This window comes from Tasmannia lanceolata, unplaced genomic scaffold, assembly GCF_043159265.1.
Source record: "Tasmannia lanceolata isolate RefF3 unplaced genomic scaffold, GAP_Taslan_0.1 ptg000026l, whole genome shotgun sequence".
In the NCBI taxonomy this organism is placed as follows: Eukaryota; Viridiplantae; Streptophyta; class Magnoliopsida; order Canellales; family Winteraceae; genus Tasmannia; species Tasmannia lanceolata.
The window spans coordinates 8,976,725-9,002,244 of record NW_027518703.1 but is presented as its reverse complement, the minus strand read 5'-3'; the positions used below and the strand labels follow the sequence as shown (position 1 = coordinate 9,002,244).

The 25,520-nt window shown below is 39.4% G+C and overlaps 3 protein-coding genes across 3 annotated transcripts; 2 read left to right on the top strand and 1 right to left on the bottom strand.

The window, feature by feature from the left end:
- The first annotated feature begins 333 nt into the window (after positions 1 to 333).
- On the top strand, positions 334 to 5,701 carry LOC143858509 (hydroxyproline O-galactosyltransferase GALT6-like). Its single transcript, XM_077369148.1, has 7 exons — positions 334 to 1,392; positions 1,812 to 2,044; positions 2,138 to 2,428; positions 2,516 to 2,644; positions 2,746 to 2,919; positions 4,868 to 4,975; positions 5,066 to 5,701. Exons 1-7 carry the CDS (start codon positions 543 to 545, stop codon positions 5,270 to 5,272), a joined length of 1,992 nt encoding a protein of 663 aa, XP_077225263.1. The 5' UTR covers positions 334 to 542; the 3' UTR covers positions 5,273 to 5,701.
- Positions 5,702 to 8,224: 2,523 nt separating this feature from the next.
- LOC143858743 (thaumatin-like protein) lies at positions 8,225 to 10,498 on the top strand. Its single transcript, XM_077369456.1, has 3 exons — positions 8,225 to 8,320; positions 9,600 to 9,869; positions 9,969 to 10,498. Exons 1-3 carry the CDS (start codon positions 8,254 to 8,256, stop codon positions 10,415 to 10,417), a joined length of 786 nt encoding a protein of 261 aa, XP_077225571.1. The 5' UTR covers positions 8,225 to 8,253; the 3' UTR covers positions 10,418 to 10,498.
- A 2,863-nt stretch (positions 10,499 to 13,361) lies between these two features.
- Positions 13,362 to 21,099, bottom strand: LOC143858617 (beta-glucuronosyltransferase GlcAT14B-like). Its single transcript, XM_077369308.1, has 4 exons — positions 20,163 to 21,099; positions 19,992 to 20,067; positions 19,757 to 19,872; positions 13,362 to 14,472 (listed from the first exon to the last, which is right to left on the bottom strand). Exons 1-4 carry the CDS (start codon positions 20,737 to 20,739, stop codon positions 13,958 to 13,960), a joined length of 1,284 nt encoding a protein of 427 aa, XP_077225423.1. The 5' UTR covers positions 20,740 to 21,099; the 3' UTR covers positions 13,362 to 13,957.
- Between the last annotated feature and the right edge of the window lie 4,421 nt (positions 21,100 to 25,520).

The window sequence follows — 25,520 nt, the reverse complement described above, 5'->3', positions numbered from 1 at the left end:
AATATTCAATTACCATAATTAAATAATATTAATAATAAAAAATATATAAAAAAAAACAGGAAATCACCACCTGGCAACTTCACTTTCCAGATTTCCTTCCTAGTTGAACGAATTCAATGAAGAGAATGGCTCCAATTTTGCTACAAATTTCCCTTCAAGTAAAGGGAGATGATTTTTTCGCCCCACTGTAGGATTACGCGCTCCCCTTGTCACGTGAATTGTGGCAGACTTTAACGATTTTGGACGTCAAATCACGTAACAAGGGGGGCGCATAATCGTAGGAGGGAGTTTTAAAAACTAATTGCCCAATGGAAAAGATCTCCTTCTCTCTGGTTTCACCTGTCCCTTTCCTTTTTAATACTTTGAAATTTCCGCAACGATCAAACCCCAAACGGCTCTCTCTTCTTCCTTCCCATATCTACCAATCTAGGGTTAGGGTTTCTTCAATCTAGGCCTCTAGGGTTAGGGCTTCTGAAGAAACCGAAGAAAAACCCCCTAGTATAATAAAAAAAGAGAAATTTATTAGGGTTAGGGTTTTGAAGATGAAGAAGGAGAAGCTAGATATGGTTCTGTATATTGGTCGGCAGAAAATTTTCCAGATTTTAATTCCCTTGTGTTTGCTCTACCTAGTTCTTATGAGCTTCGAAATCCCCTTTGTATTCCACAATAGCGAAAAGATCAGTTCTAATGATCCTTCAGTTGAGTTCCTCACTGATTCCTTTACACACCCTTTTCATCTCCAAAGCAAAGAGGAAAGGCAAGAATTCGAAGCCCCTGTTAGGCCTCGCAAGGTTCTTCGCGGGGCTCCATTGAAGTCTTATTCGAATCAGCAAAAGGGTAATTACTCCATGGTTTCTGGTCTGATTTTCATGCCGAGCTCCGGTCGATTTTCGGGATTTTCAGAGCTGCAGAAATCTGCGAAAGAGGCATGGGAATTAGGGCTAAAATTGTGGAAAGAATTGGAATCAGGGGTTGAATTGAATAAAGAGAAGAAGACTGAGAATCGTACGGAATCTTGCCCTCCATCAATCTCTCTATCAGGAGTTGAATTTCGAGATCGTGGGAGGATCATAGTGTTGCCATGTGGGCTGACGTTGGGATCACACATTGCGCTAGTGGGAAAGCCTTTCCCTGCTCATGCTGAGAATGACCCAAAGATTTCGTTTTTGAAAGAAGGATCGCAGTCGGTTATGGTGTCACAGTTCATGATGGAATTGCAAGGGTTGAAGACTGTTGATGGAGAAGACCCGCCGAGGATTTTGCATTTTAATCCGAGGTTGAAGGGTGACTGGAGCGGGAAGCCTGTTATTGAGCAGAACACTTGTTATAGGATGCAGTGGGGATCTGCTCTCCGGTGCGAGGGGTGGAAATCTAAGGCTGATGAAGAAACTGGTAAGTGTATTTCTTTGTTTTGTATGGTTAGATTTATAAGCTTGATTTGAGTATTTGGTTTAGTGCTGAATTTTGTATTTTAATTGTTTTCTAGACAATTCAAGTCAATTCCACATGTTGGCTGTATCGTTTATTGAGGTTTTTGAAAACCCAATTCTCTAACAAAGTAATAAACTTGCCAATTGCACCAAACTGTTGGAAATTCTAATTGTTTTCATAGCAATTCATCTTAGTTTTACCCAATGATTGTATGAATTTTATATTTTATATTTTGTAACCAGAATTGTAGCATAATTTTCTTTAGAAACTTTGCCACTTCATCTTCTCAAAGTAAACAGTGTGTTGGTACTGAATCAAATGGAAACCTTCTGCTTGTGTGAAATGGTGCTTCAAAGTAATTCTTAAGATTGAATGTGCAGTTGATGGACTAGTAAAGTGTGAAAAATGGATCCGTGATGATGACAATCGCTCGGAGGAATCGAAGACAACATGGTGGCTGAACAGGCTAATAGGTCGAACAAAGAAGGTCTCAATTGACTGGCCTTACCCTTTCGTAGAGGATAAATTGTTTGTCCTTACTATTAGTGCTGGCTTGGAAGGTTATCATGTCAATGTCGATGGGAGACATGTCACCTCTTTCCCTTATCGCACTGTGAGTACTGAGTACAACCATCAAAACCTCTGGATTGGTAATATTGGCAATCTACAAGTTTGAATTGTTTCTCATGTCTCATAATATTTGCAGGGATTCGTGCTCGAGGATGCAACTGGGCTATCATTGAATGGTGACATTGATGTCCAATCCATATTTGCTGCCTCCTTACCCACATCACATCCAAGTTTTTCCCCGCAAAGGTATCTCGAGATGTCAAGTAAATGGCAGGCCCCACCTCTTCCTGGTGGCCCTGTGGAGCTCTTCATTGGCATCCTTTCTGCGGGCAACCATTTTGTGGAGCGAATGGCCGTGAGGAAGTCTTGGATGCAGTCTAGACTAATTAAATCTTCAAGTGTGGTGGCTCGGTTTTTTGTTGCCCTGGTAAGGATCACTGTCATCCATGTGTTACTTGTTCAATCTCTAATTTAGAAAAAACTAAGCTTTTCTTTTTTTCATTGTTATGTAAAGCATGGAAGAAAGGAAGTGAATGCTGAGCTGAAAAAAGAAGCAGAGTTCTTTGGTGACATTGTTATAGTGCCTTACATGGATAGCTATGATCTTGTGGTCCTTAAGACTGTTGCCATCTGCGAGTATGGGGTGAGTGTAACTACACTATTTGGAAGTCTGATGTGCATATGCTTCACCTATGTAGCCTATAAGGATTATTAGGATGTGATATAGTTTGTTCATTTTCACAGGTTCGAACGGTATCTGCAAAGTATATTATGAAGGGTGATGATGACACATTTGTCAGAGTTGACTCAGTGATTAAGGAAGTCAAGAAAGTCCCCAGTGGTAAAAGCTTATATGTTGGAAACATGAACTACTACCATAAGCCCTTGCGTTATGGTAAATGGGCTGTGACATATGAGGTATGCGATTGCATTTAGGTTATGTAACCCTTACAATTAAATGGATTTTTATTGTAGTTGGTTCATTTCTTATGTTTCTTTATTGGAATCTCATATAGTATGTATAATGCATATAACTTTATAACAGATATACGTATCTGATATAGGGTCTTGCATTTCTTGATTGTTGATTTCTTTCAACTGGTTTTGTACTTATCTTCACCCTGTATACCATGGAAAGAGTTTTTCATTTTCCATTCACAGTGTCACTGATCAGATTCTTCAAGTTCAAGTCTATGCTATGATGCATGAGTTTTGGACTTTTGGTATTATAACATTTCAATTGTGTTCGTGAAAGGTGATTTGGGTCAAACTAGAATGTCAATACTCTGATAGGAAGCAAAATAGGAATATGTGTAGGTTTAATGCAGAAGCGGAAGGTAGCCCTTCTAAATTCAGATACAACAAAGTGACCATTTACTAGTTTTTCTTGTACAATCAACCTACTTCTTTAAGAAAACTGTGCAGTGTAGAAATTTAGTGAAAACAGAACATATCATGTACAAAATACTGAGCATGATGTTAGAACTTTGCTTGAAGCTATGCTTGAATCTTTTCTTTCTTTTTCCTGTTTGGCATATAATATAAGAAACTGATGGTTATTATTATAGAAGATTGTGCAACCACTGTAGCCTAGTTTTTTATGCTAATTGTATGGGGCACTCTTTCTTGATTGTTAGAGCATTTGTGTTTGTGATCCAAGTTATTTTGCAAAACATATCAAATGATATTAGCGTTGAGGCCCCTTTCAGTAGTGAATGCAGTAGAAATAAATGCATTGCTATTACCATTAAAAAAAATGCATTATTATTGTCAGCCGGAGGGCTCCTGTGAAATAATAAGTAATACCCCATGTATTGACACTGGCCTGAGGGAAAACTAATAGCAGTGCGGTTTCGGTACCAAACTTTTTTCCTGTAAGCATTACACCAAAGTTCTACTTAAATAAGCACTTTCTGTGATACAGAAACTGTAGAAATTGTTCGTACCATGTATGCCGTCTTCCTCATGATATCAAAATTCTGTTTTGATCAATGCTCTCTTCACTTCATTCTTTCTGACATTAATTAAAATGATGAATGTTATTATGTTGGAGATTGTCTCAAGCAATGCAGCCTAATTCTTGTATTAGTCACATGTCACATGCATAGTTTTAAAATATCGCTATTTCAAAATATCATGATATATTGGAGGTTTAAAATAGGGAAATGATTTCAGTGCTCCAATGTTTTGATGAAGATGCGCAAGGCATCTTGTCATGTAGTATTTAAAGGGCTTAAAAGAGCTTTTTGAGAACCGTAATATTTCACTGAAAACCCTTTAAATACTACATGACATAATATTTCACTGAAAACCCTTTAAATACTACATGACAAGATGCCTCGCTTATCTTTATCAAACATGGGAGCGCTGAAGTCATTTCCCTTAAAATATTGTGATATGCCGATACTGATATTGTCTATTTTAAACCTAGTCACATGGGATTCATTGTTTTAATTTCTATTAAATGAGTTCCTATTCCCTATTCAATTTGCTAAAAAACAACGAACTATGTAAGCATTAGACTTTTTATTCCAACAGTTTATGCTAGGAAGCATATCATTCCTTACTATCTTGTGATGTTATGGTACACTATCCAAAGTCTAAATAGTTCACTGAGGTTAAACTCAGGTGCAGGAGCTTAAGGCTCACTTAACACTGAGATCAAATTCAGGTGTCCTGATAAATTTGAATGCTGTTTCTCTCGGGATATTAAGTGGCTGTCAGTTTCATATGCCAGTGTTCGAATAATTTGATCACCAACTGCACATCAGTTTGATTGCATTTGTATTTGGTTCCTCAAGATTTGGCATTGAAAAGTGTTTCATATCTTCTTGTGTACCAAAGGATTCCTTTTGGTGTATTTCAGGAATGGCCGGAAGAAGATTATCCACCTTATGCAAATGGTCCAGGCTACGTCGTATCATCAGACATTGCACACTTTGTTGTATCAGAGTTTGAGAAACACACGTTACGGGTATGACACACTAACTTCTTCTGATCTTGCTTTGCTCTTTCTAACCAGATGAAAATGGTTGTTGGTGTTGACAAATCGCTCTAAATGCAGCTGTTCAAGATGGAAGATGTGAGCATGGGCATGTGGGTGGAGCAGTTTAACAGCTCAGAACCCGTAGAGTATGTACATAACTTCAATTTCTGTCAGTTTGGTTGCATTGATGATTACTTCACGGCACATTACCAGTCACCTAGACAGATGCTCTGCATGTGGGAGAAGTTGCAGATGGGAAAGCCTCAATGTTGCAACATGAGATGATTAGTTGTAACACAGGACGTGAATTTTGCAGTCATAGCCAGAATCGTAGCAGCGGTGTAAATTTCTGATAAGATGGTGGGTTGTATGACTAGAGGTGCAACTTGGTCGGGTCGGGTTGAGCTTTTGCTAAAAAATGAATTGGAATCAACCCGAACCCGACCTGATTTTATGGTTAAAGCTCAACCCTAATTCCCAAAAATCGACCCAATTTGCGCCCCTATGTATGACCCCCCTGCAATTCATTCATTATTTATTTCTGTTTTTTTTTCACCTTTTTGTGTAGAATAGGGAGGGGAGGAGGAGGTGGTTGTTCACTGGCTTGTACGGGTAAAGAACTTCCAACTTCTTATGCTTTTGTAATCTGTTACTTACACTATAGAGGCAATGAATGGATATCATTAGCTTGAGAAACTAGTTGCATTATCCCCATATACAGGGTTCTAGGGTTCCAATGAGATGGTGATGCATTAATGTGTTAAAAGCTTTGCAAATACTTGTTCCTTGTTTTGATATACACTCTTCTTTATTTTGAACTTATTTAATTGGGCTGTTGACAGCTTAGTTGGAAATTTTGGCACTCAGTTTGAGAGATTTGGAATAAAGAGGTAATAAAAGACACTGCCTGCCTAGTGGTCCTTGTGGATGGTTTAAGACTTTAAGGAAACACAAAGCAACGAGCTAGCTTCTATGGGCAAAAAGTCTTCCATTTAGATGGTTAGGATTGTCAGTTGAGAGGGGCTATGGTGGGATCCACCGTGCAAACAGTCCTGATCAAGTTCATTCTTAGGAAAAGACAAACACAAGAGGGTGGAAATGCTAAGGTGGTAATATCATTTTCTGTGGGAAATGGGTTCCTCATCATGCTGGATTGTGAAGCATATATTCCCATTTCCATAAGAAATCTATTACTATTAAAATATGTAGGGGATCGTTGCACCCGTAAAAATGTGTACTGACAGTATGTTCTAGCATATGCCTTGTCCTGCTAGCGATCTTAAAACTCAATAAAATGAGAGAGAAGAAAGTTATAATGTTATATGCTTAGCTCTCCCGCCTGGAAAGATAGTTCCTTTTATAATCTTTACAGCCTCTACCACCTAAAGAAGTGAAAGATCTAGCACCACTTAAGATGTCCTTATAGGTAGATAAATTAAATTTATAGTCTTATTTGCCAATGTGGCATTACGGCCACGTTTAGAAGCCATTAAATAAGGTAGATATAAAAGTATGGAATACACTTTTCAAAACGGAACTTCTGTCTGAAGATAAAGAAGAAAATGGAAAAAGCCATTATTTAATAAAAGTCGTTACCCGATGCACGTGGTTTAAGGGTGATTGTGTGCATCCATATGGATTAGTCCTGCCCTAAAATGGGGTGGGGATACCCTATGCCATCAAATAAAAGTATGGAATACACTTTTTAAAACGGAACTTCTTTCTGAAGATAAAGAAGAAAATGGAAAAAGCCATTAAATAATGTAAATATAAAAGTTACAAGTAGACACCAGTGGTTTCAATTTGTGTAAGGTAGACCCCCTCAGTTGACGGTTCGTCCACAGATTGAAGGGTTAGGATGATCCGATGGAGCTGATTTTTTTGGCACACCCTATCTATGTCAGAGCCCATCAAATGAACACTTTGGATCATCCAAACAATGTGGGCCCACTGTGTTTTTGGTAGTGTTTGGATTCGGATATGGGGTTTAGAGGGGTGTATGAGGTCTTCATTAGCATTGATAGTGTTTCAAAAGAGGGGGGCTACCTAATACAAATTGAAACCATAGGGGGTCTACTTGTAACTTTTTAGACATTAGGGGTTAAGTTGAATGTGTGGGGTCTAACTGTATTTTTACCATAAAAGTATGGAATACACTTTTCAAAAAGGAACTTCTTTCTGAAGGTAAAGAAGAAAATGGAAATAAACCTTGATTTGGTCATTTTTAGTGTTATTTGAGCTTATGGTAGGGGTGCAACTCGGGTCGGGTTGGATCAGGTTGAGGCCAAACCTAAGCTAACCCGAGATAGCATTCCCTCAACCCTAACCCAACCCAACCCGAGCCTTGGGTTGAGGATAGTCAACCCTAACCCAACCCATCTAACCTGAAATATTATCAGGTTGAGTCGGGTTGGTTGAGGTTCAACTTGGACCAAATATAAAAATACAATAACCCAAAGAAAATCAAGATAAAATTAGAGGACGGAGGCCGGGTTCGGAACGGGTCAAGTTGCCAAGGCCTCAACCCAAACCTGAAATTAAATCAGGTTGGCTTTTCCCAATCCTAACCCAACCCGAGGAAATGCCAACCCAAACCGAGCCAAAATCAGGTTGAACCCGTCAGGTCCGGGCCGAGCCCGACTCAAGTTGCACCCCTAGCTTATGGGGATTCGTGCCCTCTACTTTGTTTTCCTGTGCACATGTCACGATAGTAGATATCGTCTATTTTTACAAAACGGGTTTTCATTTTGTTAGCATCCCTATAAAAGTATTAGGGATTTGCTAGGGACCAAATTGCAGAAGGCGTTTCGCAGATGGTCTGCCGCATGTGAGACCAGCCACAGAGGCTCACTTTTCAGCAGAGTTTGTCATCATTCACGAGGTGGCCGGTTAGACATGCGACAGACCATCTACAAAATGCCTTCTGCGATGGTCCCTAGCAAATCCCAAAGTATTAACAAGTCCAAGCAACTTTACTAAAATTTTCAGAAGCTTCAAATGCCATTGATACTTGACTTGTACTCTAAAGTATTGCTTGAAAGTGTCCATAATAGTATTAGCCCATTGGCTTAGTTTGCCAGTGAAGAACAAAATAATATATAATTCTAAGAAACTTCACAGTTCACATGACTCTGCGTGTCTCCAAAGAGAGTCAATCTTTTTAGAACTTGAAGTACAATGCAAGAATCACACCACTATTTAACATTCCCTACTACAAAACCCATTAACACTACCTTAACTTCTTCCACTCCAAACCCAAATCCCAAATGAAGCAGCCAAAGCGATTCTCCGTATCCTTTCTGCTTCTCTTCTTATGCCATTTCCTTTTGTCAGGTAACATTCCATTTCCTTTTGTCAGGTAACATTAATTAATACATATTATAATATGGAAATGATCCCCGCACTTGTTTTTTTTTAATGGCACTCCTTCACTGAACACTGTTTTGAGTTTTGACTAGTTATTGGTAGGACTGTCAATCGGTCCGAGCTTGGGCGGGCCTGAGGTGCTCAAGCTCAGCCCATTACTATACAACGGGATTCGGGCAGAGTTCGGGCCTGACTAAATTAGAAAATTTACTTGCCCAAACTCCACAACGTGCTTCGGGCCGAGTTCGGTCTTGCCCATCACGTCTTATTTTCTGCACGAGAAAAGACTATAAGGCAAGCACAGAAAAGCCAATTTCATATAAAGCCATTAAACTTGCTGGCTTTTGCATGTGAGAAAAGCCACACCGATTGATTTTTTGCCAGATTTTGTCTTATTCATTTAATATATCTGAGGTCGAACTATAGCCTATAGGATACGATGATCCAAACCGTTCATATGGAGTGGGCTAAAGGGGGGGCCAATTTGTATACTTCAATAGTTTGGATCATCATATTAAGTGGGCTGAAGAGGGGCAAAATAAAGGAAAACAAAAAACCTATTTAATGTCGAACTATAGCCTATAGGATATTAATGTTTAAGTAACCTATTTAATTAATATCTACTGATTTTTAAGGGCATAACAAATCTTGAAAAATTATATAGTAAATATATTATAGGGCCCGGGCCTATAACGGGCTGGACGACCCTTGATCAAGCTCAACCCAAATTAGAGCTCGGGCTTCAACTTTTGACCAAGCTTGTTTTGGCTTGTTCTCATTTTAATTATGGGCGGGCTTTTAGCGGGCCGAACGGGCGGGCTTCGAGCTTGCCCATCCCGATTGACAGTCCTAGTTATTGGTACTTTGGGGAGGATTATAGCAGTCTTTTTAACAGCTAATTAGAATGTGTACTATAAGAAAAAGAGTTCCATTATTAAAACAAGGGTGCAGATATTAATTCCATATAATCTGGGAAACGCATTTGGTTAAAAGAAATATAAGGTCCGTGAACAAGACCTTATATAAAGAACCCAACCCTAATCTCAAGAATACAGTTTCACCCAAACACAAAAACCACGATTTCCTCCTGACTAGATACTCCTATTATATGTTCCTACTCTTATTATATGTTCCGCGGTTGTGTGCCTACATTATGTTAGGGCCCTTTGGGCCCATTATAATCACAAGGGGCATATGACAAAATCACCTTCCCTTGAACTTACAATTGTAAAATTTGTGTTTTCAGGTTGTACCATCGGAGAGTCGGTTGCATTCTTCGTGAGTAACAAGTGTCCATTCCCAATATGGCCGGCGATGGCATCAAACGCCGAATATCCGGTGATAGCAGATGGTGGCTTCTTCCTCCCATCGGGACAGACACAAAAATTCCACGCTCCGCACACATGGAGTGGTCGACTCTGGGCTAGAACTGGGTGCAACTTCAATTCTACTTCCAAACAGCCCTCCTGCCAAACCGGTGACTGCGAGGGCCGGCTCGCATGTAACGGAAGCATAGGTGATGTAGCAAAGAAACTCTTTTGTGGTTGAGCATTGCTCTCATTGTTTAATTGGCCATTCTTCCTCAAGTTCTCTTGTTTGTTTTTCCTATCAATAGGCCTCCCACCGGCGACATTAGTTCAAGTCTCATTGCAGGCGGATAAGAGCAAACCAACTTTCTTCGATGTAAGCTTGGTGGATGGATATAACCTCCCAGTCTCCGTTTCGACTAAGCCACTTGCACCCAATTGCTCTATTGGGGGATGCATGAAGAATCTTAACACAATGTGCCCACAAGAACTTAAGGTGGCAGGCCTAGATGGTAGTTCGGTGGTTGCGTGCAAGAGCGCATGCTTGGCGTTTGATCTGGACATGTTTTGTTGCCGGAATTCTTATGGGGTGCCGGAAAAATGCAAGCCAAATATGTATTCCAAGATGTTCAAGGATGCCTGCCCCTCATATTTCAGTTACGCCTATGACACTCCAGCACCTATGATGAGTTGTTTTTCTAAGGAGTATGTGATTACCTTCTGCCCTTCTAAATGGGGTGCTCAATTTGCCATGTAAGATTAAGGCTTTTAATGTGTAAAGAAAGGAAATAAAAGTTATTGCTTTGATTATTGTAGTTTCATTGCTTGATTTGGCATTCATGGATTTTCTAAGAGGGGTGAGAATACAAAGCAGGGTGGGGCTGATGAGCGTTAATTTTTGCAATTAATCTTACTCTTCACTAGACCTGGCAAAAGCAACCCGTGCCCGTGGGTCAACCCGACCCACCCGCAAATTTGCGGGCACGGGTCTGACTTTTAGTGACCCGTCAAATTTAACCCGCGGGTTGACCCAACCCGCAAAAACACGGGCCGGGTCGGGTCAACCCGCGGGCACCCGCATTTTTAGAGTAATTTTTAAGAATTTATTGGAGAATGCTATCAGCACTTGAGAAATCATCCTATGGAAATGATTTTTGGAGTATAACCTATTTTGGCTATGGCCCATCTAATCGACGGTTTGGATCATCCGATGGTGTGGGCCATACCATACTTTTAATAAAGTGAGAGTGCCCTAAGTAGTGTTGATAACATTTCGTTTTTTTTTTTTTTTAATAGGTGGTAATACTTTGTGCAAAGATCGCACATGGGGGCGAAGGTTCCTGGCAAAAGTAAAAAGTAAAAAAAACTAATTATTACATAAAAGTAAAATAACTGAGTTATAAAGTTTTAAATGAAAAATTACGGATATGGTTATGAAGTTATAAAATTACGAGAAAAATACCACAACATGTATAGAGTTATTACAATTACGGGAAAAACTTCTACGGTGCGGTCATATCACGTCAAATCAGGAGAATTACAATCCCATATTATATCATATTGTATTTGCGGGTGACCCGCGGGTTGACCCGGCCCACCCGCGGGCCGCGCGGGTCACCAAATTTCTGACCCGTGTGACCCGCACCCGCACCACCCGCGGGTTGATCCGCCCGACCCACCCGTTTGCCAGGTCTACTCTTCACATTGGATGTCGAGTGTTACATCTTTTTGTTAAGAACCCATTCATCTGTGGGGCAACAATTGGAGGGAGAGGATCATTTTGTTGGTGGATCTTTTTCATTATGGCCCATTCAAGGTAGGGCATGGCCCTTGTTCAAGATTTTAGTTGTGGTTTCTAGAAAAGTTAAATAGCTCCAACGAAATTTCTTATAGAAAGATAAAGATGAGAGGAAGAAACAGAAACATTTGGCAAAATGGGAGACTGACTGCTTATCGAAGCAAGATGGAGGTCTTGGCATTGGCAACTTGAACAAAAAGAACAAGGCTCTCTTAATAAAATTAAAGCATTTTGGGAAAAAAAAAGAGTGTTGTGCAGTAGAGGAAAATTGGTGAAGTAGAGGACTAGAAGTGTAGACTTGGGAGTGATGCCTTGCTTGGTTAGGGTCTTTTTGTCCCCCTATTTTTCGAGCCTCTATACTATAGGATTGGAAGATTGTTTTATCTCTTAGGTGGAAAAAGCTAGCAATAGGCTAATGGGCCTCGACCACAAGATAAGCAATTTTGTCTAGGCTTTCTTGGAACATCCGTCTCAATACTGTGCGAATTAAGAGTTTTGGGATTATTCTATGAGTAAAGGGTTTCTGCGCTCGAGAGCTGATTATTCTATCAGTAAAGGGTTTCTGCGCTCGAGAGCTGATAAGCTTATCTGCGCTCGAGTGCAAAAATAGGAGTGGGCCCACATTGTTGGGGAGATTCAAAGCATTCATTTGGAAGGCCCTTTCATGGATAGAGTGTCCACAAAAAATCAGCTCCATTGGATCATCACACGGTGTCCATTTGGTACACACCCCATCCATGATGGGTCCTTTCAAATGAATGCTTAGGATTACCCCAACAATGTGGCCCCACAGGTGTTTCCCACACTCGAGCATAGTTAAGCCTTTCTCTTATTCTATTGATGATATTCTCAGAAATTAGAGTTTTATCACGATGGGTAAAATTCCGACACTTGAAGCTTGTCTCCATTGGAAATCTCCTCCTTTTTAAGGCTCATAAGCTCAATGTTGAAAGATGCTCTCTTAAAAGAGTTTTTATATAATGCCCGACCGTGAGATTTACAAGGGCTAGGTGGCAAACCACGCAGCCCTTGATTTTTTATCCAAAACACTCTGTTTGACCAGATAAAAATCAAGGGCTAGGTGGTTTGCCACCACCTAGCCATTGTTACTTTGACGGTCGGGCATCATATAAAGTCTCTAAAAGAGTTTTTATATAATGCCTGACCGTGAGATTTATAAGGGCTAGGTGGTTTCAAGGTGGTTTGAAACCACCTAGCCCTTGATTTTTTATCTTGTCAAAACACTCAAAAAAGGTGTGTTTTGACCGGATCAAAAATCAAGGTCGGGCATCATATAAAATCTCCTCTTAAAAATCTTTCCAAAAATAAGAGGGTATTAGAGAAGCCAAAAAAGATTACATCATTGTGCACTATTTTTCAGGTCCCATTGGCATTACATATTTGGCAAAATAATAGGAATGGGCACAAAAGAACTGTTATATAATGTGGCTGTTCTCCACGGGGATAGAAATCCTTGGACAAGCTGTTCTTGGGACTGGGCTACCCTACTTGGTTAGTTTGAACTGAGCTATCTTGCCCATTGGGGCTGTTCTAGACGTGAATGGAGGAGGATAGCAAGCCTACGAGGTTGTTCTCCGTGGGGATAGCAAACTGAGGTTTATTTTATCCTTCGACAGGCTTGCTAACTTCTGTTCACATCGAGAACAGCCCCAGGAGATTACAAGCTAGGATTCTTGCTACCCTACATTCACGCTAAAAACAACCCCAATGGGCAGGATGTGCCGATGTAGTAGCCAATCTCAAGAATAGTTTATCCAAGTATTTCAACCCCTGTTGAGAGCAACCCCAATACGAACTTTATTTTTTTCTGAAAAATTGCCTTCAAAGAGCTTTGTCTAAACATCTGAATGCAAAAGCAGCGTGCAAATCATACCATGAAAAATTCCAGAATAACCCCAATAGAGAGATGAAAAAACAATGAGACATAACAGATAATTTTAGCCTAAACAATGAGATATAGGATAGGAATTGGGCATAAACAATGATACAAGAGATAAATTGGCCACAAAGCAACAATTTACCTTTTTCGTGTTTTAGTTTTCCTCCATGCAGGAAACTGAACATACAAGCATCAGCACCAGTTTGTGACAGAGAGCTGGGAGCCATGAAACCATAGAACGAAGAGTTTGCGTAGGAGTTTGGACCACAGAAAACAAAAGGAGACTAGAGCTAATGTCACTCCCTTCCTGTAAGGCCGATGCAAGGGAGATGAGTTCCTTCAATTCAGTCCCCAAAATGTTACCATATATTATATTACACCAGTAGAATCCGAATATCCTCCGAAACCCACACTCTTAGCTCCCCCCTCTGTCGTCCTTTCTTTTATTGTGCCCAAGAAGGGATCTTTATCCGTGGTAAAAAAGATCAAAAACAGGTTGCCCTGCTGCTGCTTCATATGAATATATATAACTACCAAACTGTGATGACCTTCCATACTGCTGATATGAACTGCAACTTTGATGTCTCACATCTAGCTTACTACTGACACTGTCTTGGACGGAAGCTCTCCTTCGAAAGGAGCGAGACGGTTAGGCGCTCTAGCCTTGCAGCCCCAGGACCTGGCTTTAGGACGGTTGCATCACCCACGACCGAACACGGGTCAGTTTTATTTTCCCGTGGTCCAATGCACCAGCCACCCGGTACAAGCATGCCTTGGCCACGAAATAAGAGTTCTGCATCAATTTTGTCAAGTACTGGGTCGTCTCTATGGAACTTCCTTGCAAATGGTGCATTGCTATCAATCATGCCGGACATGTCACTTATAGTGAGGTAGTGGGGATGTTGCTTGGGCGGATTGTCCCAGGATATAAAGTGTAAATCATGGTTGACGGTGGTGTTGCGGAACTCTTGTGCATTGCAGATGACGGTATGGAAGTAGCCTTCTGGTGAGGATATGAAGTTTGCATAGTACATGAGAACTGTTCGTGGAAGGTTGTCCCATCCCCATATGCAGTAATCGATGAAAGGCCGGGACAGTGCCATCCAAGCAGAACCTGTCATAGAAGTATAGAACCAAGCGCCTAAATTTCATATGATATATACAAACAAATCACATGATATATGAAAAAACACCCCATGCAAAAGCACAAATCACTGCAATTGAAGGGGACTTGAGTGGAAGTGCTAATAACGATTGATGGCCCATAAAAGGCTAAACCAGAGGCAAAATTCTCTCATGCCACCAACCCAAAAGAAGTTTTTCCCTCCTTTTTTCCCCATGGGTAAGCGATGTGGTACAATCTTACATAATTGATGTTTGTGACCCACGGTTGGAGCCACAACATGAGACAAAGAAATGTAGGAAAAGTATTGTTAGTGAGGGGAGTTTTGATGGTGATGGGGCCCATTTCAAGGCTGCTGTTCGTGTGGAAGCTGTTTTGATGCAACTGGGGCCTACTCTGATGTGCTGCAGTTGATTTATTACCAATAGTGTTTTATTTTGTTTATTTCTACTGCTAAGTTTACCATAGATTAGTATGGACCATCATTGGTTTAAGTAAGCAATATATGTTTATGACTTGCTTTGGTGGAGTGTATTAGCTATAAAATTCGTAAACAGTAAAGTGAACAATAACAAAAGGTCTAATTCTATTAGAACTCTATTAGGATAGCAGCTAGGGAGGTTGTATAATATGTGTGTGTGTGTGTGTGTGTGTGTGTGTGTGTGTGTGTGAACAAAAAGTTCTAATGGGACAGCTGAAGAGTATTTTGTGGAGGATTGGAAGCCGAGGAGTATTTTGACCAGGTAACCACTGTGGAAGAAGTTATTGATTACAAGGAGATACTAATGCATAGAAGGGTGTCGTTAGTTGCTTTGAGGCCGAGGTTGTGTGGCAGCGCGGTGTCAATCGATGAAAATTCAAAGGACACAATTGTTACAATCACGGTTTTAAATTTCGGCCGAAATACCGAAATTTCGGATTTCGGCCAGGGCCGAAATAAAATCAAGAAAGAAGCACAATGTAAAGAAGTATAAGAAAGTACAATGACCAATCTCTCTCTAAGGACCGGACTCTATGTCAATACCACATAGAGTTACTTGGTATTATTGGTCCCATGCCGATATGACATCCCATGCATAAGACACAGTTACTTTATTGTGCAGTTCAATGATGTTGCCTACCAAATATCATTCTCTACATTAATGAAATGAAATGCAAATAATAACATATTTCCGTTTTCTCTGTTGTTTCAACCATTTCAATCGAATTTCGGGAATTTCGATCGAATTTCGGGATTTTCAATGAAAATTCGGGGAAATAATGACGTAAAAGGAAATCATGTAGATTTCGTTTCAGTGGGGATGAAAATGGAAGCATTTTGATCATTTCAGGTAAATTTAAAACCATGTCCCTTCCTCCTTTCTTCTTTCTCCTTTCCCTTCTTTTCTTTCTCTCCCATTCTACTCCCTGCTGTCAGCCAGCACACAAACAAAGCTGCAGCTGGCAGCCTTGCACCCCCTTCCTTCCCCTCGTTTTCCCTCTCTTTCCTTCTTTCCTCGCCCTTAACCTTTCCCTCTTCTCTTGACAGTTGTAGCAGCTGTCCTTCTTTTCCCTCTGTTGCGTCACTGCTATTACACCAATGGTTTTAAATTTCCACCAAAACCGACACGAAACGACCGACATGTTTACGTTTCTATCTCCACCGAAACGATATCAAGATCGAAATACATACCAAAACCAAAATTGCATTAGTCATCTACTGTATCCGTATGTTTTACATAATTATATTTATATGATTTGCATGTGAAATGTGATGTATGTATTATGTATAAATATAAATACGAATTTCATGTGAAATGTGGTATGTAATGAATTATCAGACATGCATGACCACATGTCGCTAAGCATTGATATTCTTGTATTATGACTTAAACCAATATGGATGGCTGTCTTACTTATGTGATGATCTGTGTGTAAGTGATTATTCTTGTATTTCCTAAAGTTCCATCTTAAAATTCCATTATTTCCATATGTTTCCATGATTTTACAGGATTTCCATTGAAATTCCCAACCGAAATCAAAATGTTTATGTTTCTGTGGTGACCGAAATCGAAACCGACACCTCCCATTTTCCTCCCTTTTGTCACCATTAAATCTGTTATTTTTAACAGCCTTTCTTCTTTGTCTTGCCCTTGTTGTTATAAGTGCAGTTACAACAGTTTCTTCTTCTGTATCCCTATCTAGCTGCTGCCCACTGCTGTTCCATCTTACTCCTCAACTTTCCCCATATCCTAGAAGCTGGAACAGTGCCTTCACTAATCGTGGCTACAACTATTGCTCCAGCAACTTTCGGAGGCTCCTACAATATGAGGTTCGAACCTGAAGCCTACACAAACAAAGTAATGGTTTCCCATACACCCTGCTTCATCATAGTTTGTTTTACTGCCTTTTTATGAGCTTCATCATTGAATTTATAGCCCAGTTTTTCTTGGACAGACTCTCCACATTACCATATCACCATACCCTTTGACTCCCCCACCTTTATCCCATCACACCTAGTTACTTTGGGCCATAGTTGGATACTTTATGATGTATCAGTTTGTGGATAGATTGTTCAACCCTTATTTCCTATTAATTATGAAGATGTTTTCCTTGGTTTGATTATATTGTTTGCAACCTACTTGAATGAATTTGCTTCTATTAATGAAATATTTCAAAGGCTAGGAGTCTTTGTGAAAACCTGATTGTCTTTTGACTATTATTGGCTGTTAATTATGTTATTTGAATGTGTGATAATGTTTACTGATGTTATAACCCATTTATGCTCCAAAAGTTCCCAATAAATGACTCGTGAACCCTAAATTTGCACCAGTTTCTGAAGCCCAAGTAAAAGCTAAAGCCATTGAAGAAATTCAAAAGAGTGTCATTTCGACCTCCATTTCTAGGCAGCAATAGATCATCTTTCTCTCCAGCCTCTAATGTGCATCAACAAGGTCATAATCAATGTAATTCTGAGGCCTCTAACCTTACAATAATAATTCCATGGAATCAAGGATCCACAAGCAATTTTGTCCAAAATAGTTCCTAATAGTCTCAATGTGAAGTGTTTTCCGTGTGGAAAGATGAAATAGATTTCATCTTAATTTCCTCAAGCTTGACAACAACTCCTAGCACAAGAAGAAATGGGACAGCAAGTCAGAGAGAGAATTTGTTGAAGACAATGGAGGTGTTTCAGAAGAGGAAGGTAATTCTCTTTATGAAGAATCTCATGACTCTTGCTTGATTAGTAGGAGACTTTTCTATACTCCTAAGGAGAAACGACATTGGGTGATACATACATATTCTCTAACATGTGTTCCATTGGAGGACATAGCGCCAATATTATCATAGATTCAAGAAGTTGAAAGAATGTGATTTCTCAAGAGGCATTGAAAAGGCTCAACTTTAAGATGGAAGCACATCATCAACCATACAAGAAAGCGTGGTCAAACAACTCCAATGAGGTAAGAGTCAACGTGAATGCATGCCCTATTTTTCTTAAGAGACCTTGGAAATTTGATAGGAGTGCTTTACATATGATGGTAGAAAAATGTGATGGAGTTGTTTGATAGGAGTGTTACAAATGATGGTAGAAAAATTTGGTCTGATGGAGGTCAGCTAATAGTCAGGCGGACAAGCTTGCTAGAGCTGGAGTGGACAAAACTGCGATGGAGTTGTTTGATTTTCTTCCTCCTTGACTTTATTTGTTTTGTCCCTTCTTGTTCAATAATATTGACCCATTTCTAACCACCTTGGTGTTTTTTTATTAATAAAATCGCGGCCACTAGAATAAGACAGTATGTAAACATAGTTGAGCATACGAAAGCATTTTTTCCAGTATGGTGCAACTTATTGTAAGACCCACTCGAGAATAAAGACACCCAATGATATCACTTACAGAGTTACAGGGAAAAGAGAAAACATATCACACGAAGGGCTGCTTAGCTGACAAAGAAGACAACTTAAACATGTAGCATCCATCTGCAAACATACAATAGCTTCTACATCCTTTCACAAGAAGTCTTAGAAAGTTGATTTCTATATTGTTTTGCTCAAGGTTAAAATACATGTTAATTAACTTGGACAAGCAAATAGTAAAATATATGCGTCTTACACAAGAATCCGTACAGTTACGGTTTGCATATGCTCTTAGGTAATCAAATTCAATTATGAACCCCATGAACAATGAAAGAAGAATATTTTAAACGCTTCATGTGCAAAGGAGTGGTCATAAAATTCTTGTGTTATCTAAATGCATTTGCAGCGGCAGTTTTGTCCTTCTCAACAATCACGGTTTTGAGGCATGGCCATTAATGTAAATGATGGACCAGGTTTAGCTCTCTGGAGTCTGGACATTAAAATAACTGGAAGTCTGGACCATCCATTCACAATCTAAAGGCCAACAGTCCAGAGAAAGGGTAATGATAAAAAAATAGACATGGATAATGGTAAAATAGAAATGAAAAGAAAAAAAAAAGAAGAAAAAAATTAAGCCTGTGAAATTAAATTGAGTACTTTTTATTTAGCAGAAAGCGTGCGATCTGCTAAAGAAATAGGGGGAATCAAATGGGTACATCAAGAAAGCAGAATAAAGTGGAAATGCAGGCATAAAAAAGTATGGAATAACTCCTAAGACAAGTAAGTGAAATTAAAAGAATGACTCTAAAATGTCAGACATTAAGATAACACTGAAATAAGCCTGGTTAAATTACTATTAAAAGAAAAAGACCTATGATTAACTAAACCACACACCCACAAACTTGTACACACAAAAATTAAAGAGGCTTACGGATGGAGAGCAAGGCAAAGTACACCAAGGTATCAATGAGTGAAGAAAAGAGTGTTAAAAACTCATCAGGAAAGTTTAATGATCTTCCCCTTTTGCCCATGTTGGGTTCACTTGTGGCAGAGGGAGAGATGTTAAATGTTATAAAATGGGTGCACTAAAAGAAATCAAGGGTTTGAAATTATATCATTCATATAAATGAAATTCAAGACTTGGTGTCCGTCCTAGATGACATTGCCTCATGTTTTAAGAAAGGCAAAAAAGTTGCTGATTCTGTTGAAAATTGAAGGGATCCTGAGGTTGATATAATGTATCAGGGAGTCACTTTACCTTCCACAATGTAAATTCCCTTCTATATTTGCCTCTTTAATAGCAAGTTTCGTACTTATCAAATATAATAGGAAAATAATTCTAGGAAGAAGAAGGAAAAGCACAGAATTGCCACCAAAAAAAAAAACAAGAAGGAAAAATAGCATCCGGATCAATAATAAGTTAAAACCAAAATTTCACCTGTAAAGAGTTTGAATGCGGTAGGAACACTTCTTCTCTGTGTAATCCAGAAAACATCAGATTTTGTTGTCATATACAACCCCGGATCAATAATAATTGGCTTCGCACGTTGAAATCTATAAGAACCAAACCAAACTAATCTCAATTCCCTTGAAATTTAACAAAAGAATAAAACCTAAAAATCAAAAAGACAAAAAGGAAGAGAACCCCAAGTAAGAATGACAGATTCACATACTCCTTCCAGCCAATGTCACTGGTGTGATCAATGAAATTGAGATCTCGAGGCAGATACGAAAAAGCGTGCAAAAGATCTAAATTCAAACAAAATTACATATATCAATCAACTGTCAAATTCACAAAAAATCAAATTAAAAAGGAAATTGTCTCCAACATCCAAAACACTCACCATCTTGAGTTACAAGGGGGTAATCAGAGGCACTAAGATTGATAAACCAATCCCAATCCCCTCCTTCCTTCAACAAAATAGCCGCAGCGTGAAGCGTATTAGCAACCATGGTAGGACCCCTATACGTAACCAGATTTGCCCTAGTGATCATCCTCACATTCCCAACTTTCGTAAAGACAGGATGATGGGTAACAAATTCATACAGATCACTTCTCTCCTTTGGAGGAGATTCAAGATCAAGATGAACAACATATCGATTAATCGGATGGTAAAGAGCGAGGAGGGTCCGTTTTAGCATCTCGCCATCGCCATTAGATCCTGAGATTAGGTAGGCGAGGCGAGGGGGTGGTGGGAGGGTGGAAATTGGGGTAACATGGAGCTTGGATTCAACGAAGATGGGGCTTCCAGAGGCGGTGTGGTAGGCGAGACGGAAGGGGAAGAACCCTAGGCCGTCTGGTGTGACTAGGGTTGTGAAGAAGAGGAGAAGGAGGGAGACTAGTGAGCCTATGGCTAAAGGTAAGATCCATTTTCTTTCCATGTTTAAAGCTCTGAATGGGAGAAGGCTCATGCTCTTCATCTCCTCCCTCCTCTATAACTTCAATTTTAGAGAATTGGTTTGGTTTTGCCTAGGGTCTCGACATAGATGGATAGGAATGTGATCTGGAAGAAGAGAGAGAATTGGGTGTTTTTGTTAGGGTTTTTGGATTTTTGGGGGGATTTGAGCAGTGTAACGGGGAAAAATTAGGTGTATAGAAATCTGATCTGGAAGGAGAAGAGAGAGGGAAATTGAGAGAATTAGGGTTTGATTGGAGTGATTTGGAGGTTTTGAGGAGTGTAAGAGAGAGGAGAAAAAATATGAAGTTCTTGTCTGACCTTTTTCTTTTTTTGCTGGTTTTTGTATGGCGTGTAGAGAGACGTGGTGGTGCAGTTCGGTCGAAGAGGCTATTGTTAGCTGTGGAGGACTTTATTTTTTCTCTCTTTCTCTATTTTATTCAACCCCCTCTTTTTACTTTTTGGCACCCCCCATAATCTTTATACGTTTCTTTGGTGTTATTTTATTGGTGAGATCGGTATCTTGGAAGTTGGAATGATCGTCGTCAAAGACACGCTCGAATACAGGTTGACGTGGGTTAGAGTCTTACTGATGTGAAGCACGTTGACAGAATTGAGAAAAATAGGGGAAGGGGAGGATGGGAAGGAGAAGAATGGATAAGCTTGATTTGGACCTACCCAATTTATGAAACCATGATCTGGGCCCTTCATCTAAGAAGAGACCCACCAATAACAGCAGATGACTTTTGATCCAAGTCATTTTTTTTTCCCAAGAAAAATAAGGGTGACCAATACTATAGCTGGAGGCAATTTTTCAATAATCCTAACCATTCATTCATTGGGTCCACTCTGTTGATAGATCATCATTGAAAAAATGGAAAATCTTAACCCTTGATTAATGTAGATTTTCACATTTTAGTGTGAAAGATCGTGGCTCCTACACTCTTTCTTGACCCGTTGTGCCATGACCATATGCTGGGCCAAATGCAATTGAGAACACCTTGATTAGATGATCATAAGCCCATGATCCATCAAGTATTGTTTAAGGTTCTGCCAAGAAGAAACCATTGATTTTTGTAGTCCTTTTATCTTATGAATGGGATGTCCATTCGGCATCCGACATGTGGATCGCCTCGTAATGTTCTACAATATCAACGCCCTATATGTAACATATGTCTCAATGGGGACCCTCCACTGCTTAGTTGTTCTCACCATGGTCCCAAACAAACTATAAATACAAATAGCATCAGGTAAAGGGGTTGTTTCACTACAAATCAGACTTCCATTCTTTTTGTGAAGGGATGTGATTAATCTCAACCCTTGGCTAAAGACTGGAAGACTGATTTATGGGTGGGTCACTTAGTCGTGACTCGTGACTAGGTGAAACTCTATGACGGAAATGGTATTTCCACGGCCTTTCCCAGCATTTCCACTCCCTTAGTTTGTCTTTTTCCTGCAAATAACTCTTTCTAAGAAAGTACAAACAAATGGGGTAGGCCCACATTGTTGTACTGGGACTTGTAAGCTTGTTGAAAGCCAAGTCCTCCCACCTGGTCACCTCGTGCTTATACATCTTCGCATCGTTTTCGTAGAGCCAACGGGGTGGAAGCTTGTAAGGGCAAAACACCATCTCGCCCTAGGTAGAAATGAGCTTGAATCCACAAGGATAAGGAGAAAAATATTTAACCCACAAGGGAAGATAAAAAAGAATTTTATTCAATAAAAGATAAATTGTACACTTACATACGTCCAATATTTATAGATTTCTCCTAACTTCTTATCCCTACACAAACCAAAAGATCTCTCCCTATCAAACTCCCTCCCAAAATCTCTATCTAATCCGCTCTAAGGACAAACATATTTCTTTTTAAGTAATCCTAATACAAACCCAATGATCCTATGGTTAACATCGGCCGCACCACTGATTGTGGAGATGTGAGAGCTTGGGAAACTACAGACGGATCGTGGGGATTGCGGATGACAACCGTTGGATCACCAGGTTTGCTGTAAACATCCGGCCTCGTCCCTGTGGCCTTACGAGAAGCTTCTCATCACCACAACTTACTACGATAGATGTTGTTGAAGACAAAAGAAGAGAATAGGAGAGGAAGAACAACTTTAGGCGGTTCTTTTCATGCAATCTTATTCTTACAATAAGGATAGGGAACAAAAGATACTAACTATTGGTAAGACATGGATGCTTAGAGTGAAATGTTGCATATAAAGTAGTGACTTGTATATGTAAATCTGGTGTGACTACTGGTCCCATTGTAAATTTTGCTGGTATGAATATATTTGTCAATTTAAAAAAAAAAAAAAAAGTATTTAGTTGTGTGAAAATTTATTTTAAATAGGGACTAAGTAGTAGTTTAGGTACATAATAATAAGGCGCATCTTGTAGAAAAACCCTATTTGTATGATGTAGATACTTTTATTTTTTACTTTTGCATCATGTTAGATTGGGGCTGGTATAGACACCCTTTAAATAAGCCATGACACCCATGTCAGTTTGCCATATACAATGTTACTTAGTAAAGAAAGTAACAGCAAAGCAAGACTGACATGATAAGAAACGCCTAAATTTTTAAGTTTCAACCAATTCCCTAGATAAAATTAGTTGTTTAGGTCATTTTAAATTGGCTATCGTCAACCCTTATTTAGGTCACCTATTAAATTGGCTCACCTTAATAAACCGAAGGGCTGAAAGACGGTTGACCAAACACCCTCTTATCTACTGCTATTGCTATTGTCAACCCTTATTTAGGTCACTTCCACTCAATTTCTTAGGGAAATGATACCCCCACCCCCCCTAACGGTTTCTGTGAGAATGGTTCACCGCTTGAGGATAAATTCACCCTCTTTAATGATTTTCTTTGCCTTTAAAACTTACGTTAAGGGGGATTTTATTCGTCAGAAGGGCAAATATCATTTCCCTTTCTTTATTTTTAGGGAAATACTTCTTTTTTGCTTTTCTTGAGATACGTACCCGCTTCTTTTATTTTATACACAGGTGTCACCATAGAGGATCCTGTGTTTTTTTTACAGCACAGGATCCGTTTTCCTAGCAAGCCTCATATTTTTAATAGGGGTGTAACTTGGGCAGGTCTCAATTTCAGCTCGTGTTTTGGTTGGCATTTTCTTGGGTTGGGTTGGAAAAAGTCAACAGATATAATTTCAGATTGGGTTAGGGTTGAGGCCTTGGGGATCCGAGCCTAACCTCGGTCCTCTAATTTTAATTTATTGTTTTTTTCTTGTTTTATTTCTATTTCTGCCCTAGACTAACCTGAACCGAACCCGTCTCAACATACCTGATTTGGTAAAAATTGGTCAGGTTTAGGATTGCGAGATTTAAACACTTGTTGGTTTAGGGCTGACCATCCTCGACCCGAGGTTCGGATTGTAGGTTAAGGTTGAGGTAATGCTATCTCGGGTTGGGCTAGGATTGGCCTTAACCCTACCCAACATGGGCTAAGTTGCATACCTAAATTTTAAGCGCACACATTGGTTCAACAGCTCATTAGAATTGCAGCTGATAGTGAAGTAAGAATAATGATATGGTATCCGAGGGTAGAACTGATATTTTCCTCTCCTTTTTTTGGCTTTTTGTTTCCTTAAAATGGCAAAACTAAACCTATAAAATATTCTAGTATAGAAGCAAAGAGGGAGTGCCATTAATAAACAAGGTGACTGAATTTATTAGTTCCCTACATGGTTCCGTATATCCTAATTCCTAAGCATGGTTTTAAATTTCGGTTTCGGTATGTATTTCGGAATTCACCGAAACCAAAATTTCAACCGAAATTATGAAATTTCAGCTGAAATCCGGTACACCAAAAAAAGGAATATTTTATTCATTACCAAATTTCGGAAATACAATATTATTTAAACAAAATTTGAATTTAGCGAAATTTATTTCGGCCGAAATTTGGTAAGTCTGAAATTTCGGATTTCACTGAACCAAAACCGAAATTTAAAACCATGATCCTAAGCCTGTCGTGGCTGCGCATCTTCTACGCATCTCTGAGGCCCTGTAGTCCAAAACCAATTATTAGACTCAAAATTAAACGGCATTCTTCAACTCTTTTCAATTTCCATTCTATAAAGACTGCTAAGCGGAATTGTGCGGCAAGACTTCGCTTTATTCCGAAAAGACAGGTCAAGAAATAGGCAGAATGTGAAGTGTAAAAATGCCATTTTCCATATTTTTTTTCAATACCTTTTGCCTAGCAAGGTTAAAGGACGTACCAATTCAAAGTTCTTACCAATAGGGAAATTAAGAAATCTAGCAGCAACGGGTTCTCCTTTGGTGAGGATTGAGGAAAACCAAGCGCCCATGAAATATAACCAACACATCTGGTGATATATTGGTAAAGGAAATGATATTTCCACCCACTTTCATTCGTACTGATGATAAAGAATTAAAGATGGCCTGCAATCTAGAGAATCTGCACATCACATGTGTAGTCGCAGAAACCATTAATGTAGAAACTTGAAATCATTTTACATCTCTAAATACGGAGGAATGATAGACTGAAGGGCGCCCTTGCAAAAAACCAATTACAAGGGCGGCCCTATTGGTACACCTTGTGGGTGTACATTCATTGGCACTTTATTTTTACATTTGTCAATGCCATTTTCACAATTTTCTGTACCCTAATAAATATACTTTCTTTAGATGGACCCATGGGGGCGCCCTTGTAATTGGTGGAACACCTTAGGGTACCATTAAGGATCCTAACACAACTTCATATCAGATTTATCATTGGAGTTTGTCTTAAGATCAAAACATGGCAATGCAAGAGTTGG

Bases quoted from the DNA above. Each gene is read 5' to 3' on its own strand.
- LOC143858743 (XM_077369456.1), top strand. From the start codon at position 8,254: ATGAAGCAGCCAAAGCGATTCTCCGTATCCTTTCTGCTTCTCTTCTTA. The intron at 8,321-9,599 runs GTAACATTCCAT...TTGTGTTTTCAG, and splicing joins ATGCCATTTCCTTTTGTCAG to GTTGTACCATCGGAGAGTCG. The intron at 9,870-9,968 runs GTGATGTAGCAA...TCCTATCAATAG, and splicing joins CGCATGTAACGGAAGCATAG to GCCTCCCACCGGCGACATTA.
- LOC143858617 (XM_077369308.1), bottom strand. From the start codon at position 20,739: ATGAAGAGCATGAGCCTTCTCCCATTCAGAGCTTTAAACATGGAAAGA. The intron at 20,068-20,162 runs GTGAGTGTTTTG...GTTTGAATTTAG, and splicing joins CCCCCTTGTAACTCAAGATG to ATCTTTTGCACGCTTTTTCG. The intron at 19,873-19,991 runs GTATGTGAATCT...TGGTTCTTATAG, and splicing joins AGTGACATTGGCTGGAAGGA to ATTTCAACGTGCGAAGCCAA.
- LOC143858509 (XM_077369148.1), top strand. From the start codon at position 543: ATGAAGAAGGAGAAGCTAGATATGGTTCTGTATATTGGTCGGCAGAAA. The intron at 1,393-1,811 runs GTAAGTGTATTT...TTGAATGTGCAG, and splicing joins TAAGGCTGATGAAGAAACTG to TTGATGGACTAGTAAAGTGT. The intron at 4,976-5,065 runs GTATGACACACT...CTCTAAATGCAG, and splicing joins TTGAGAAACACACGTTACGG to CTGTTCAAGATGGAAGATGT.